Source organism: Pseudopipra pipra, chromosome 8 (genome assembly GCF_036250125.1).
Source record: "Pseudopipra pipra isolate bDixPip1 chromosome 8, bDixPip1.hap1, whole genome shotgun sequence".
Taxonomy (NCBI): Eukaryota; Metazoa; Chordata; class Aves; order Passeriformes; family Pipridae; genus Pseudopipra; species Pseudopipra pipra.
In genome coordinates this window covers 11,305,400-11,320,780 of record NC_087556.1, presented here as the reverse complement: position 1 = coordinate 11,320,780, position 15,381 = coordinate 11,305,400, and the positions used below count along the sequence as shown (strand labels likewise).

The 15,381-nt window shown below is 41.5% G+C and overlaps 1 protein-coding gene across 2 annotated transcripts; it reads left to right on the top strand.

The window, feature by feature from the left end:
* The first annotated feature begins 1,352 nt into the window (after positions 1 to 1,352).
* PRXL2A (peroxiredoxin like 2A) lies at positions 1,353 to 13,427 on the top strand. 2 transcript variants are annotated; one of them, XM_064662530.1, is made up of 6 exons: positions 1,353 to 1,400; positions 7,313 to 7,492; positions 7,848 to 7,939; positions 11,579 to 11,719; positions 12,641 to 12,805; positions 12,946 to 13,427. In XM_064662530.1, exons 2-6 carry the CDS (start codon positions 7,315 to 7,317, stop codon positions 13,042 to 13,044), a joined length of 675 nt encoding a protein of 224 aa, XP_064518600.1. In that variant the 5' UTR covers positions 1,353 to 1,400; positions 7,313 to 7,314; the 3' UTR covers positions 13,045 to 13,427. The 2 variants fall into 2 exon arrangements, with proteins under 2 accessions (XP_064518600.1, XP_064518599.1); XM_064662529.1 differs by lacking the exon at positions 1,353 to 1,400 and adding an exon at positions 4,419 to 4,609.
* Positions 13,428 to 15,381: the final 1,954 nt, after the last annotated feature.

Here is a 15,381-nt window from a genome sequence, read left to right as displayed (position 1 = left end):
TCAGCTCTTTCAAGTAGTTTGGTAATGCTGTTTCTACCATGGAGTTTGCTTAGGTAGAAACAACACAGGCAGCAACCACATAGGTTATTTTTAATTGCTGCTAAGACTGAGTGACTTAAGTGCTTTTTACAATCCATTTGACTTACAAAGAAAAAGTGTGTAGATAAAAGCGTGACTACCACAATTTTGGGCAAAAAGACCCAAAGCCTTCTCCCTGGAACTGCCTGAGCCCATACCACTCAGACATGTACATCCCAACATGTTGCAACGGGGCTCTGTCTTGCAGAACCGCTGTTCCATGTGGCTTTCTGGCAACACAAGGCTGCTGTGCCCCTCTTGTAGGAGCAGGGCAGTGTGGTCATGGAGGATGGTCCTGTGTTCAAAGCAGTCTGCTGGGGTGCCTGGGCAAGCTCCCAGGTGACTTCTGGCACATCCAAGCACATGTGGCTTGCTGCCTCCAGTTTGATCTGTGCTAGATCAGAATGGCAACGAGGCTGTTGCTTCTAATTAGCAGGGAACTTGTTTTGTGGTGAGATTGCTCAGAAAAACAAATTCTGCACTAAAGATAAACAGAAATGCAAAGAAGGGATAAACTGATCAGGTCTAACCAGAGTGGCCGGTGACTCCCATTTAAGAGAGAGATAAGAAAAGGACATTTGGTCCAGGTAAGTTTGGGTCATGATGAAAAACAGTAGCTCTGGTTAGTTGTTGGAATGTAGACTCTTTAGCACCATCAAAGGGGTTACATTCATTCTCCTGAGCTGCTTTTGTGTTACTGACCACACTGTTCTGTCATTGCTACTTTTTTTTTTTTATTATTATTTTATTTTATTTTAACTGCTAGATTAACAGGCGACCTCCAGAAAGAGTCCCAAGGTATTGAAGACGAGTACCCTGAATTTCTGGCTGGAGTGGTGCCTAATGACCACAAGCATCTCAAGAGCATGTTTGTTCAAGGATGTTGTGACATGTTATTGGCTGGCTTATCTGAACAAGTATATTCTTGAATGCAATATATATGTAAACGTTTCAAGTACCCCATTAATCAGATTACTTGAATGATAAACTCACTGCATTCTTGGGCTCGAGTCGTTAGGGCTTTTCTTTTTTTTTTTCCCCCCTCCTCCTTGCGTATTTAAGCACTGTATCCCATAATATATTTCGTTCCTTTATTTGCTTAGCCAGAAGCTGAAAAAACCCCAGCGAGGGGACAATGGGTTCCGGGAAGGAACAGGAGGCTTTTATCCGCTCCAGCCGCTAGCGGCGGGGATAATCCCGCGGGCTCAGAGCCGCGGGGCGCTGAGCGGGGCCGAAGGGCGCGGGGCCGGGCGCGGCGGCGGTGCCTGCGCGGAGCGCACCGGGGGCGGTGCCGGCGGCCGCGGAGCCGGAGCGGCGGCGCTGTGAGTGCGGGGCTGCGGGCGTGGGAGCGGGGCCGGGAGGGCACCGGGACCGCCGCTGTGCCGGCCGCGGGGACGGGCTGTCCCCGGCACGGGCTGTCCCCGGCGGCTGCTGCCCCGTCCTGCCGTGCCCGCCGTGTGCGGTCCAGCCGCGCTGCGCGCCCGCGGGAGGCGGCGGCAGCGATTGCGGCTGCTGAGCAGCGACGGTCGGGCCGGGCTGGGCCCTCCTTTGGTCCGCGGCTCTGGCCATAGGAGCTCTGCGCCCTCTCCCCGCAGTGTCGAGCTCTGAAATCCTGCTTGTGCCTGCCCTTGAGGTTTGACGTTTTGAAAGATCCCTGCTTGCTCGGGTAACTTAACCCGTGTGCAGGGTAGGCACAGTAAGGTTGCTGAAGGACGAAGAGACTACTTCGTTTCTCGTGTTATTCCCGATGCGTTGGTTGGGTCTTGGGCGCAATCGCGTGACTCAAGAAATCCGCTGAACGCACCTTCGGGCTGCTCGAAGGACCAGCTTAGAGCCCTCCAAACCTTTTCCTCTAGAACCACAGGGACAGTGTGCCCCATCAGAGCTGGGTCATAGCAGGAAATGGACAAGGGAAACGAGCTTGCGGGGGAAATTGTTCTCTGCTGGATGTGTGGCAATGTGTTACAGTCTCACTTATGCACAGAGCCCCCCTGCCCTATGGGATGGAGTTGAAATGTGTGTCCATTTTCTTGCATTTTTGCTTTTAGAAGCAAATAAATTTGCCGTTACGAATTATGTAGTGTGAGGAACGTGAAAGTTAAAATACAAGTAAGGCCTAAGAATCTAAAAAAATGGGAAAATAATTTTTAATTTAAGCTTGAATCTGCAGCAGTTGGAATTCTTGAATCTGCTAGGTTGGAACAGGAGGGATCACTGGCTGCCCAGTATCTGCTGTGTTTTCAGTGAATGCTGATTTGCATTGTAAGTGGGTCTGTTAGTACTCCCCTTGTTCCCTTACCTCTGCAGACTGACAGAGAGTGCAACTTTCCTGCTCTGGATCACCATCAGACCAAGCAGTGAGTTTGGCCTGTATTATCTTCCGGTAAAGTACTTCTTGCAGTTCTGTGCTCCAGGTACTGTCTCCCATCTCCATGGTATCTCCATTTGCTGATTTGATGAGAGATTTCCCTACCTAGTATCTAGCTGCTGTTCCCTCTGAATACGCCAGGAGAGTTGGAAGATTTCCAAAGTGGTGTGCCAGAGCTCTTTGCTCTCCCTTGCTCAAAAAAAACGGTTTGTTGAGATGTTGGGTTTCTTAAAAACAGTCTGAGAACGGGGGAGATAATTTGGTCTAGCAACTAACTTGATTTCAAAGGAAGGAGTATGGTTTCCTTGCTTGATACAGCAACTTTCTCTTCACCTAGAGCCAAGAGCAGTGTTGTATGTAATTCAGTAATGAACCCTCTGCAGACCAGAAAGAAACCTAAAAAGATGACTGTTATTCTCGACACAAGGGATGGTTTGTTAGGCCTTTACAATGGCAAAAAGAAAAGGAAAAAAAATACCTCGTTTCATGAAAATTTCTTACATTTGTGCCATTCACAGAAATGTTAGGAGGCTTCTCTGTGCATTGATTTTGGCATTTAAAGGACAATTCTGGTTAGAAGGGACCTCCTAAGCTTCTCCAGTCGGATCTCCCCTTAAAGCAAGGTTAAGTTTGAAGGTCTGTCAGGATGCTGTATTGTGTAATCCTTAATGGTATTTAAAAGCTCATGAAATCTTGATGAGCATGTTACTGGGTTATTGTGAATTGTAAATTTTCTTTATAGGAGTCAGCTTACAAAAATATTTGCAATCATGACTCATTTATGGGGGGGAATGTCTCATAAAAAAATCAGCTCAACTTGTTTGGGATACACAAGTTCTAACAGAGCTCTGAAACATTTTTAGCTTGATATAGAATGTCTTGAGGAAGTTGGGAGTGGGAGAGAAGGAGAAGACAAGCAGTGGTCAAAGCCATTTTAGGCTGGAGAGTATTTGCTAGTGTGATCCAACTTGTGAGAGTGCCCACTGAGTGTTTCCACTTTTATTCCGTTTTCTTTTCAGGAAAAGTATGTAAGCAAATCTGTTTGCTACCCTGAGTTATACTGACAACTTGAAAACATAGGCTTTCTTTTTTTTTTTTTTTTTTGTTTTGGACACAGCTGCAATGGGTCTTGTTTACAGTGCTAAAATAAATGTTTAAGGATAGCTATCCTCTGAATGACTATTTTTTCTCTGATTGTGGGTGGGAGGGATATGAGACATCTAGAAAGCCATGTTTTAACTGGTCTTGAAAAAAGTGAAGACCGTCAACTGGCACTTAAAACAGAATTAAGACTAAGCTTGTTTAAATTCTGGTTACCTGAGTACTGACAGACCATAAAATAACTCATTGTTATTTTAGAGATCTCTTGTGGTCACCACAAAAACACACAAAAAAGATATTTTTCCTTTTGGATTTTGTCCTCTAGTCTCTAAAGAAAAGTGCTTGTTGTTTTCTAGAAGTTCTAGCAGAGTTGAGAGCTTGCAGATCTGATAGTTCCAGAGAAAATGATAGTTTTTTTAGCAAAGGGATGTTGCCACTGAAGCAGGAAACTGACCATAGAAATGCTGGGTTAATTCACTAGTACAGCCTCTATAGTGAATTTTTTTTCCTAACATTGCACAATGTGATGGCTTTTTAATTGTTTCCGGAGTTGTTTGTATTGTTTTGGTATATAGTGACATATGTGAAAGGGTTAGATGTAGAATAGTCTGAAGCCTAAAGAAAATATTACTTGTAAAAATGCACAGTTCTACAGAAGAGCATGGTTTAGCATGCAGATCTTAAAGCTTTGTGCCGTGTTCCCAGCTTCAGAAAAGCTTTCCATAATTCCTGTTCCCTGTACCTACCCACCCCATAAAAAGGGTAACCATGTGTTCTGTTAAAAAAAAAAAAAAAGGTTGAATGATTAAGATACCTTTAAAACAGTCTTGCCCTGGATTGGACAGCTGCTCTTTTGTAAGCACTGCAGGGTGACTGGGGCAGGGATTGCTCAAAGACTGGAGAGCCCGGGCCTGGCCTCAAGGCAAGGGCTCCAGAGCTGGACTCCTGCCTAGTCCTGCCCTCTCGCCACCCGTGGCAGTGCAGTTTGTCTTCTCTCCTGCCTGCGCACACATTCGGGGTTGCTGCTGGTGGCTGATGCTCCTACAGGCTGCATGGGTTCTGGTGAGTGCCTGCACCTCTGGGTTACAGGCGTTTGGGATGCTCTGTTGTCTCTTCTCACGGATTCGGGTTCATGGGATGCTTTGTTGTGTCTTCTTATTGCTGATTGTCCTCAGGTGTTTAAAAACTCATTGGGCTCGGTCACAAGGCAGTTGTGTTTGTATTTTAAGGTGGGCTGTGAAGTACTTTTGAGCTTCAGATTTTCTTAATAAACAGCAGCTACACAGAAATGAAGCTGCTAGTTGAAGCTGCTCAGCTGTTTTCCAGTGAACCTCTTGGGGTTCAATGACATGATGCGGCAGGGCTCAGCCTGTCTTGCTAGCAAATGTTTAATAACCTGCCTGTGCTTCCCATGCATATTTTTCAGAGTGGCTCATTATGGTGTTTGCTTAGCAGAGGAAGAATTTTGGTATCACTGTGTAGAGCTGCATCTTCCTTTCCCCTATTTATATAAATAGCAAAAAAATTCATGTATTCGAATAGAGGTTTTTTTGTCACTGTATGGAGACCAGAGAGTCCAACTAAAGTAAAGAGGTGTGTTGACTAAGATCAATGATCTCCTCAATCAACAGCTGCTGAGTGGAAGCTGGCTTTTAGCAATGCTAATAATGCTGACATTAAGAATAATAATTTTAATAAAAATGAAAAGCTTTGTGAAAACTACTTATTAATCAGTTGCCACAAATTTGGCAACATTTTTGTACACAAATTATGTGCACAAGCTATTAATGTTTTACCCCACATCCTCACTCCCTTCCTTGTAACTAAGAATTTAAGAGGAAAACAGTTCTTGACCCGACAAGATTGAAGTTGAGTAATCAGACCCTGGGAGAGAGCAGGGCTATAGCCTTTTGGGTATGCCACAGAGATTTTGAGTTTTAATGCAAGGATATTGCTGCATTATGTATATTTGGAGTTATATTTTGGTCATTCCAGAGGCTGGTGTCAGGATGGTCTCTGATAGGTGTTAGAGGCAGATATCAAAAAATTTTCATTAGAGCATGACTTCATGTTTGACAAAACTACGCAAAGAAAGCAGATATGGTCAAGGAAGTTTTCCCTTGAGTAGAAGTAAGTGGTGAAATAGGGTAGAATCTGTTCTCTTATCTGCATTATGTTTGTGTAAACTGGCCTTGTTCCCTGCTCAGGCTCATGGATTACTCACATTTCTAGATACCATGATACTGTCTTCTGTGGAACCAAGTATGCTATTAAAAGAACAATGTCATCTTTTTTTCTTTTTCCCAGATGTTTTCTAGCTATTTCTGCAAACAGGCAGTTAGTTGTATTTGTTTGTCAGTAGTATTGTGGAGTTAGTTTTAGGGATGGAAAGGGGTTTTCTCACAGAAAATTCTGGGCACAAAAATGAGGAGCTACTCCTAATTCTTACTTTCTGAATTTTAGCAACAGCTAGCTGTGGGGATAAAGATAATGTGTATGTCTGGTTTATTGCCAATCACAGCTCAAAAGAATAATATTTTCTTATATTTGTTGGAGTGAGAACCTCTCCCGTACAAACGTATATACTGACAGTGATATTTACCAAAATATTCTGTCAGGAAATAGGGTTTTGCAAATGACTGTGAAAAAAATTGATTCTCCATGTTTCGTGATGCTGCAGCTGGGTGACAGCAAATGTTGTGATGTAAGTGTACAGTGATTTCTTATACTGCCAGACCTCCAGTGACTTTTGTACCAGTTGTTGCTCAGAGCAGGATCTTGAGTTTTGTCCATGAGACTGGGCTAAGTGTGATTTCCAGCATCCTCATTAACTGACACTGCCTCACTGGAAGGTGGCTGTCAGCCCTGTCCAGGCTTGTGAAACATGTGCAAGGGTCAAGATTGGGCTGTGGGGGATTTGTGGATGGAAGGTGGTTAAATAAAATTGCCACCTAAGTAGAGTCACCGGTAACCACAAGCAGTGTTTGTGCTCTCAGATGTTTTCATGCCTGTGTAATGGTTCCCATTGCAGTGTTATCAGTTCTAACTGATGGGTGTGAGTTTAAGTTGTTTGCTTCTGATGCACTTTCTGCTTTAGCAAGAGTGGAAATTAGTTATCATATAGAAGGAAGGTGCTGTCCCAGGCATGTTTGTAATGTTGGATCACTGTGTGTAATAAAATGGTTGCAAGTCTACATATTTCTGTCTGCAGGCATGAGTTCTAATTTTGGCTTGGTGCCTGCTTTGGTTCTAGTGGGGAATTGTAAGGACTGTGCAAGGTCACCAATTATGTTGAACCAGATATAGATTTAGTTTTTTCCAAGTCTTCTGTAGTATATTTGTAACGTTCACTGGTTAATATCAATTAGCATGTGTGTAAAACATTTAATCTACAGATGCTTCTCTTTCTGAAAGAAACCGCTGTCTTGCTGTAATAATTTAAGTTACTGACTAACACAGAGGTCATCTTGTTAGAGGCTCTTTATTACACATAATCACTTCAATCATCTTTCTTCTCATTGCATCTGAACACTTCAATAAAAGGTAAGAATATCTTCTAATAGCTAGTTTTGGTGTGGGTCAGGCACAGAACTGGAATGTAATCTAGGTCTTTTAAAACCCAGTTCAGTACATTAATAAATATACAGATCATCTCCAAACTAAAAATATCCATGTGAGCTTTTAGTTGTTGTTTCAGGCCAATTCCTCCTTCTGTGGCATTATTGATGTCTAGTGTTAAACCAGCTTTCTTCTTTCTCTTTCCAGAAATGTCCTTCCTGCCTGACTTTGGGATCTTCACCATGGGCATGTGGTCTGTTGGCCTTGGAGCCATTGGTGCAGCTGTGACAGGGATTGTCCTTGCTAACACTGACTTATTTTTGTCCAAGCCAGAAAAGGCGACCTTGGAGTTTTTAGAGGAGATAGAGCTAAAAACTTTGGGATCAGGTAAGATTCTGGATGTTTCAGCCCACATTCTTCAATAATTGGACTTTTGAAAGAACCTTTGTAAGGCCAGGATTAGAAGCAGTTTTCTTAGTCTTTCCTGGTTATAACATGTAGTTGGGTGTTCTTGATATCCAGTAGTTCTGGTGAGGGAAAACCAACCAAAACTGTTATTTGTGGATGAGAAAAGACACAATAAAGCAGTAATAGCCTCTTATGCATATAGTTTTTTTTTCTGATAGAACTGTATTTGAACGTGGAATTCTGTGCAGTGCTTTGTGTTGGTCCTTAAAGCATTAATCATTATAAACAAGAATGGTTGATATTATTGTTGATGCTGTTTCTCCCGTACAAACAGAGCAAAGGACATTCAAAGCACGTGAACTGTGGCAGAAGAATGGTGCAGTGATCATGGCTGTGCGAAGACCTGGATGATTTTTGTGCAGAGAGGTACTTGCTGGGTTTGGGGATTAATTAGGAAGAGTTAAGGTATACTTGAATAGATCCTCTTAGATCCCCTTTAAATAAAGGATAGGGACGAATAGGGCAGTCATCAAATACATCTAAAATATCTCAAGGGTCTTGTTTCCTAGTTCAAACTGGTCACCAGCTAACAGCATACTTAGTTTCCTTTGCAGCCTGTTTGTATAACCCAGGTCCTGAATATTTTCCTTCTGAAGGTGATGGTTACATGACTTTTACATCTGGCAGGGACCCGGCCCACGGTAATTAGAAAGGGAGATGGCACAAAATCCAATTCGTAATGAGTCTTACGAGCTAGTTGTATTCCAGATGTCCAAGATAAATCTCTCTGAGCCAGGTAGTCTCTGGTCAAAAGCAGCCCGAGACTGGATTGGCAGAAAGCCATCAGATAACACTCATCAGCAAAAAAAAAATAAAGAGATGTGCATAAAGGAAGGCCCTTACTGTTCTGGATGCTGAAATGTGAGGCAGGAAGGTAAGGAGTCTGAAGATAAGTAGTGACTGTTCAATAACAAGGTGGGTTGGGAAACGACATTTGATCCTTAAATTGACATTAGGCTCCTTGGGTGGAGCTCCTCTGAAGGAGACACTCAAAATATGATTTGAATGTACCAGGTACCTGGGAACAGCCATAACTTGCAGCTTGGCCATTTTTCTCATAGCTATGGGGAAAAATAGCTATTATTTTGTTACTAACTATAACATGGAGTAATTAATATCGTAACCACTTCATTAAGGCATCTGCTCCCATCAGTAGTAACTGCTTAAGTATGTGTAGAATTCATGCAAGGTTAAGGATTAAAGTGCTTTGCTCTCTGAACAGGTGTAGCATAGGCAGGAGCAGAATGCACTTATGTGCCTGACTGGGACTTTCACATACAGTCAGACAGGAATCCTGGAGTGATTTTTTTATTATTATTATTATTAATGCAAACTTCCTAAGTAGAAATAAAGATCCTCCCCCCAAAAAATTGTGGGTGTTTTTTTCTTTCAGGAAAAAATTTAGAACAAAGAAATTTAATTTTGTAATTCTGATTTTTGGTTTAAAATGTCACATTTTTAACAGAGGTAGTCACACTGCTGATCAGCTCATTAGGGTGAAGAGTTTTGTATTTTTACCATGACACCATTTGAAAAACCTTCTAAACTTAAGTTATTTTTGATTTTTGTATACTCAAAGCATTTTGTGAGTTGCCTCTTGCCTCTGTCCTAAGTTCGGTTGCTGTTTTTTGGGTCCATTAATGTTCTTCCCTAGCATGAAAACTTTAGAAAGCTTCTTTCCCCACTGTCACTGACTCTGAGCTACTGAAGTGATTCAATGTGGGTCAACTGCCATCTCTGTTAATCTGTAGGCAGTAGGTCTTGGATACCCTTGGTTTCCACTATCTTACACCTTGGAAAGGATGCTGAACTTTGTCTTTCTTGACAGCACCAAGAAGGAATACGTACTTCCCTTGGCTTGGTGGTGGTGTTGAAAAGCAGTCATTTTACCTCACAGATCACTGTCCTAAGATCAGTGGTGAGGACATGCTTCCATGCTCCCCACTGCAAAGGGTGTCACAAATCCTACTGGAATGATGCCTTGGGATCCTTGAGAACTGAGGGGTGTAAATCTAAGAAACATGGAGTCTTTTGTCTTTATCATCTGCATCCTAAATCATCAGATTCCTTTTTTTGTTATTGTGGACAATCTTTAATGGGACTGCACTGTACATCTCATAGTCTGGATCCAGCTATGTAGTGATCTAGTCCTCCTGTTGTTGTAAAAGTGCCATGGGCTTATTAAATAATGTAGATATTAACTCAAGCACTCTAAAGCAGCAGCTGGTCCAAAGCCATAGCTGATCTGTCAGAGGGACCAGCTGAAATGGGAGTTGTTCTTTTGCTTTGTGCCTGCCTTGTTGGAGAGAGGAAGTATTCTGCTAGGATGTGCTTGTCCACGTTTAAGAAAAACAAGAGAACAGTTTCACAGACTAGGTGAAATGGTCACAGCCATACAGATATTGTGTAATATAATTTGCCCACAAAAATTGACTTCCTTGATTTCTCTTATTGTATCATTTTAAAATAGCAGTAAAGAAAACCAAATTTGGTCTAGTCCCAAGATGCTGCTTGAAGTCTAACCTCTTGTGAATTTTAAAACTTAACTGTGCTTTTACATTGCATCATTCCTGATCTTTCCTCTTCCAAAAGCCAAGCAAGGAGACGTAAAATAAACTCTACCAAACTGTTGAGGTGTCTTTTTCCATAAGGCTCATCAAGGTTTGATGGTATTGCTGTCTCTCCAGACACTGATTTCTGGCTTTACAGGGCACCCTACTGCACTAGCCTGGAACTTCACTTCTCAGACATGTTAGGTTGCAATACAAATTAATTTTTGGGTTGTTGTGTTGGTTATGAGAGTTTCAATCTATATAAAATGTCCCAGATAAAATTGTTATTAACCCCCTTTTAAGAAGATCCTAAGGCATTTTGGTGAGGGAACACAGAAAGTTCCCAGATCTTTAAAAACAGAAAAGAGGTAAAAGGATAAGCTAGATCCTTTAACTCCCACTGCTCACTACTCAGTGTTTGCTTGTAATGTTGATTCATACTTTTTCATTTCCTCTGAAGAGGCAGAGTAGTGAACTGGAAAGCTGCCCTTACCTTTTCACTTACTGATGTCTTTCTTTAATGTGTTTTCTCCTGTCTGTTCACCCCTGTGTGTCTGCTACTTGGTACTCAGTAAATTCTAGATGGTCCTGCAAGCCCTTCAATTTAGGCATTTCAGTCAGGTGGCTGAAAGTTTTCATTTAAACTGTGTCCATTTTTTAAAGTGGGGAGGGTTTTTTTGTGGGAATTTTATCCAGTAAAAAGGACCTTTCTCCATTGGAGATGTGAAGAAATATATTTTCAGTGCACACTCTAATTTGTTCAAAACATCAGGGATCTTCGTACAAACTGTGGGAACTGGGATTCCTGCAGCAGAACAAAAACCCCAGCAGATGAGTGGTGACACCTTACACTCTTACACATCAGAAAAAGCAGTGTTGCTTCTGGGATACTGAAGGTCTAGGAAGAAATTCCCTGATTAGTTTTACTGGGGAATTTAGGAAGGAGAGTGCATCTTCACTCCATTACTTATTTTGAACTTGTAAAGCCTGCTCCTCCACAGAACCCTCAAAATACTTTGCAGAAGGACTGATAATAATGGATTTTAACTTGGAAAAAAGCACTGGAATTTCTGGCCTGAAAAAGTTAACTGATGTGCAAGCAGTATCTTTTTACTATTCTTAAATACTTCAAAAGATATTTGAAGCCCTAGTACAGGCAAGGTATATCTGCAGCTTAGAGTTAAAAATATGTTTTCTTCAGGATTTTTAATATTTTATCCAGTAAATGCTCAAAAAAATCTCCTTCCCCTGTGTTTAACAAAGAAAATTTTAGTAAATCTGGTGAAGAGCTGCCTAGGAGTACAGCTAGCTTAAATGTCTGATTTACAGGTGTGTTTCTGGTTTGCACCTCAAGCTAGGATTTACATATGTTACTGATGGTCTTGAAATTCGAGGTGAAGCTTTCCAACTTCCATTTACTGACTGAAATGTTTGGTTTTTTTCCTTTCCTTAGGAGGCTTCTGAGCTCTCCTCTCTGCAACCTCAGCTGTCCAAGCTGGGTGTCCCTCTCTATGCTGTTGTGAAAGAGAAGATAGGGACTGAAGTGGAGGATTTTCAGCATTATTTCAAAGGAGAAATCTTTCTGGATGAAAAGGTACAGTAAAGTTTGTGTTCTCCTTTTGTTTAAAAACAAGCCTATGAATGCCCTCTTCAATGAGCTTGTATAAATAATATAGGTAAAATGTGGACTGAATGAAAAAGGACTTAGTAGCATTGTGGTTTAAGAAGTTAATTAGCTTTGCTTTTCTATATATATATACATCCTGCTCAGCTTACAAACTGCTGGGTTGCTATGCCCTGATAATAAGCTGTTGTAGGATTATTCCACCCCTTTAACAGGTAAACAATATGGCCTGTTAATATTTATTCCATTCTTCCAATGGCTGTGTTACCTGCTGATGTTAATGATGTATGAGTCAAGGTTTGAAGGTGACAGATATAATTAATTCATGATGTACAGGCCAAATTGCAGTGATATAGCTTGTCCCAGTACACTGGTACATGCTGTATTGCCAGTCCCATGTCCTACAAAACCACAGCCCTGCTTTCTCCCAAACCCAGAAGACACATTTAAAAATCATTTGGCTTCTGAAGAAAAAAAATATAATATTCAAAATCAACTAGAAGATATCTTTATTTTCCTTCCCCACTCTGCTTGTGTGAAAGAATCAGGCTGAATTTTAAAAAAAACAACCCAACCAACCAACCAATAAATGTTTATCACAAAGCACCCTTGTTGTCAGTAATAGGGATGTAGGTGTACATGGGGCTTAAATACCTGTGGATGAGCTTAAAATCCACATGAACAGTGGCAATGCCACTGGTTGGTGGAGGTAAGTGGTCCGGTAGCACATTAAAGAGGTTATTTCAGGTGCTATTTTTTTAGCTATGCCTGGTTAGCTTTTGTGTGTTTTGAACTTTTCTTGGATACAGGGTTCACTGGTTTCCTGAATTTAATTTTGGAGGAAAAGTCTTTTGCACTTTGTGAGCTGAGATATCTTCTGTTTCCCTGCAGAAGGGCTTTTATGGTCCACGCAGACGAAAGATGATGATGTCAGGCTTCTTTCGTATTGGAGTCTGGCAAAATTTCTTCCGTGCTTGGAGAAGTGGATATAGTGGTAACCTGGAAGGAGAAGGATTCACCTTGGGAGGAGTATATGTGATTGGGGCAGGAAGACAGGTACTGTAGGCTTTTATGCCTCCTGTGAAACCAAAAGTTTGTTTTCTGGGCAAACAGTTTGTTTTTCTGATCAACTGCTGGGCAGTTGATCTCCCATGAGGAGACCACTGTATGAATTTCCCTCTTGTGTTTTTGACTAGGGTGTGTTACTGGAGCATCGTGAGAAGGAGTTTGGAGACAAAGTCAGCCTTCCATCTGTCCTTGAAGCTGCTGAGAAGATAAAACCACAGGCTTCATAAGTGGAAAAACAGTTGCACATGTTTCTGATCACAGCTTGAAACGTAGACTGCATCCGTTTCTTGAATGTGCAGTTTAATTGCTTAACTATTTGGTGTTCAATGCACTGGAAAGGTTCTCTATTCAAACATAGAAACTAATGAAAATCCTCTTGGATTGTTTTTTGTTCCTTTGCAGCCTTCCAGGTGGTCAGGATTTCAACTGCTCCTTTGTATCTGACTGTATTAATGAAAGGCTGGGTCTAAAATCTGACCTAGCCTAGATGTTTTCAGTCAGAGACAGTCGGTTGAAAACCTGTCTACCTAGGGGAGCAAAACTCTGCTAAGGCTGGAGTAAAGGAGTACCAGCTGAAGTTGAAGGATAATAAATCTTTATGTAAACGAAATGCCTTTGCTTTTTGCTTTTTTATTAACATGTAAACACATCCGAGTTTCTAGAAGACTAAATCCTGTCAGTGTAAATAATTCTGAGATTTTGCAAGACATGCCACTATGTATGCACATGAAGTTTCTTGTTAGTTATCTACTGGCTCTAGGTCTTCCAGCTCTGTGTGATTGCCTTCAAGGAAGATAATTGTGGCATGAGGGCAGGTTACTTTTAGTGTTTAGGATTCTTAAAAAAAAAGGGAACAATATCAGAGAGAAGATTAGGTTAGAGTTTCTACCCTGACTTGAATTTTGCGGTGGAATGGCTGGGCCGTTACTCATGAGAATAGATGTAGAGTTGCACAATATGATCCCTGACAGCCAGTACCATCCATAGCCAAATACATGTGCCCAGACTGTAGTATGAACAGAGCAGCATGAAAAGTGCTGATATTTCAAAGTCTAAGCAAAATGTTAACATTGCACTTAGAGAGGATTAAGTGTTGCATATTCTTCATTAGCTGGTGTAAATAAAAGTCTAGGCAGCTTTGGTAAAATGTGTGGGCTGGAACATACTAAGCTATTGAAAGAATTAATGGGAAGGATTCTTTTGTCCTGACAGCAGATCAGTCTGAACTGTAATTTTGCTTTCCTCTGATTTTAAAATTAATGAAAACTTCATGTGTCATTGGTACTGAGGGCAGGGATACTTTGCATCTCTGAGACTTGTAATATGCCTGTTTTTGCTCTGTGTACCAATATCCGTGTGTTTTGTCAGGTTGGGTGCAAAAAACAGTTGCTGTACATGATGCTGACTATATAGAAAACTAGATGCCAAAACCTCTAAAATTTCACAAACCCTGAGGTGTGGCCTTGGTCTGTGTTAATCAGTTATGCAGGCTTAATTGCATCATTATGGATGAAATCCTGAATTCTTTTTTTTTTTTAAATATTTATGTCCGGGCAGAACTGATTTTAACAAAAAAATATTTATATGCTCTTCAGAGTCTGTTCTTCACAGTTCCCTGAAACTGCTAGTAGTGAGAATTTTGAGTCATGCATATGTTTCATTTGGAAACTAAATAGAAATTGGACTTGTATACTACTATCGATCAACTGAAATTTGTGTTGTGGGGCATGGAGGAAGGTACAGGAGCTCAGAGAGGAGAGCAGCAAATTCTGTAGCCAATTGACTACATGATATGGACTTCTTATAAAGGCTCTCCTTGGAGTCATGGACAAGTGCCGAGAACCATATATAGTCTCTGTCCATGTTCAGAACTGCCCAGGTAAGTATGCCCATAAATGGTGTTGGATTCTCAAAGACATAAAATGGCTGGCTGGAAATGGGCTCCTCTGAATGGCATCCACAGCAGCCAGGCAGCTGCCAAGAGTTGGCTCCATGAAATAAAGAATTGTGCCTGGGGGATTCTTGCCCTGGGTTTTGCTGCTGAAAGGCAGTACTGGTATCAGGCATGCTTGCCTGACACAAGGCCCTAAAAAGTTCAAAGCATTGTGTAAGTGTCCACTTGTCTGCAGTAGGTGTGTGGTTACTGGGGAGTGCAAGTGGTAGGAAACACAAAAGAGATGCTAAAAGAAATGGGTGTTTCTTGCAGTTGCAACATGCTACTAGTAACATATATCTTAAAATAGGAAAATTCTGCACTGTGGCTCCTGTAGAGTTCTGAGTTTTCTTTCTCGGGGGAACTAGAAAGCCTTGCCATTTGCAGAGAATGTATCCTTCACAAAGAATGACAGAGAAAGTACTGATCTTAGACCTGGATTTCAGGCCTTGTTTCAAGGGCTTTTTATGCGTTTCACGTAAGCATGAAATGTGAAAGGCATAAACAGTCCTTGGAGAATGGAATGGAGGCCAGATAAATTCCAAGAAATTGGAGATAAAGTGCCTTTAGAACCTGCTAAAACTGGAGAGCATCTACTTACAATTTTGTGTACATGGAGCTGAATCCACCC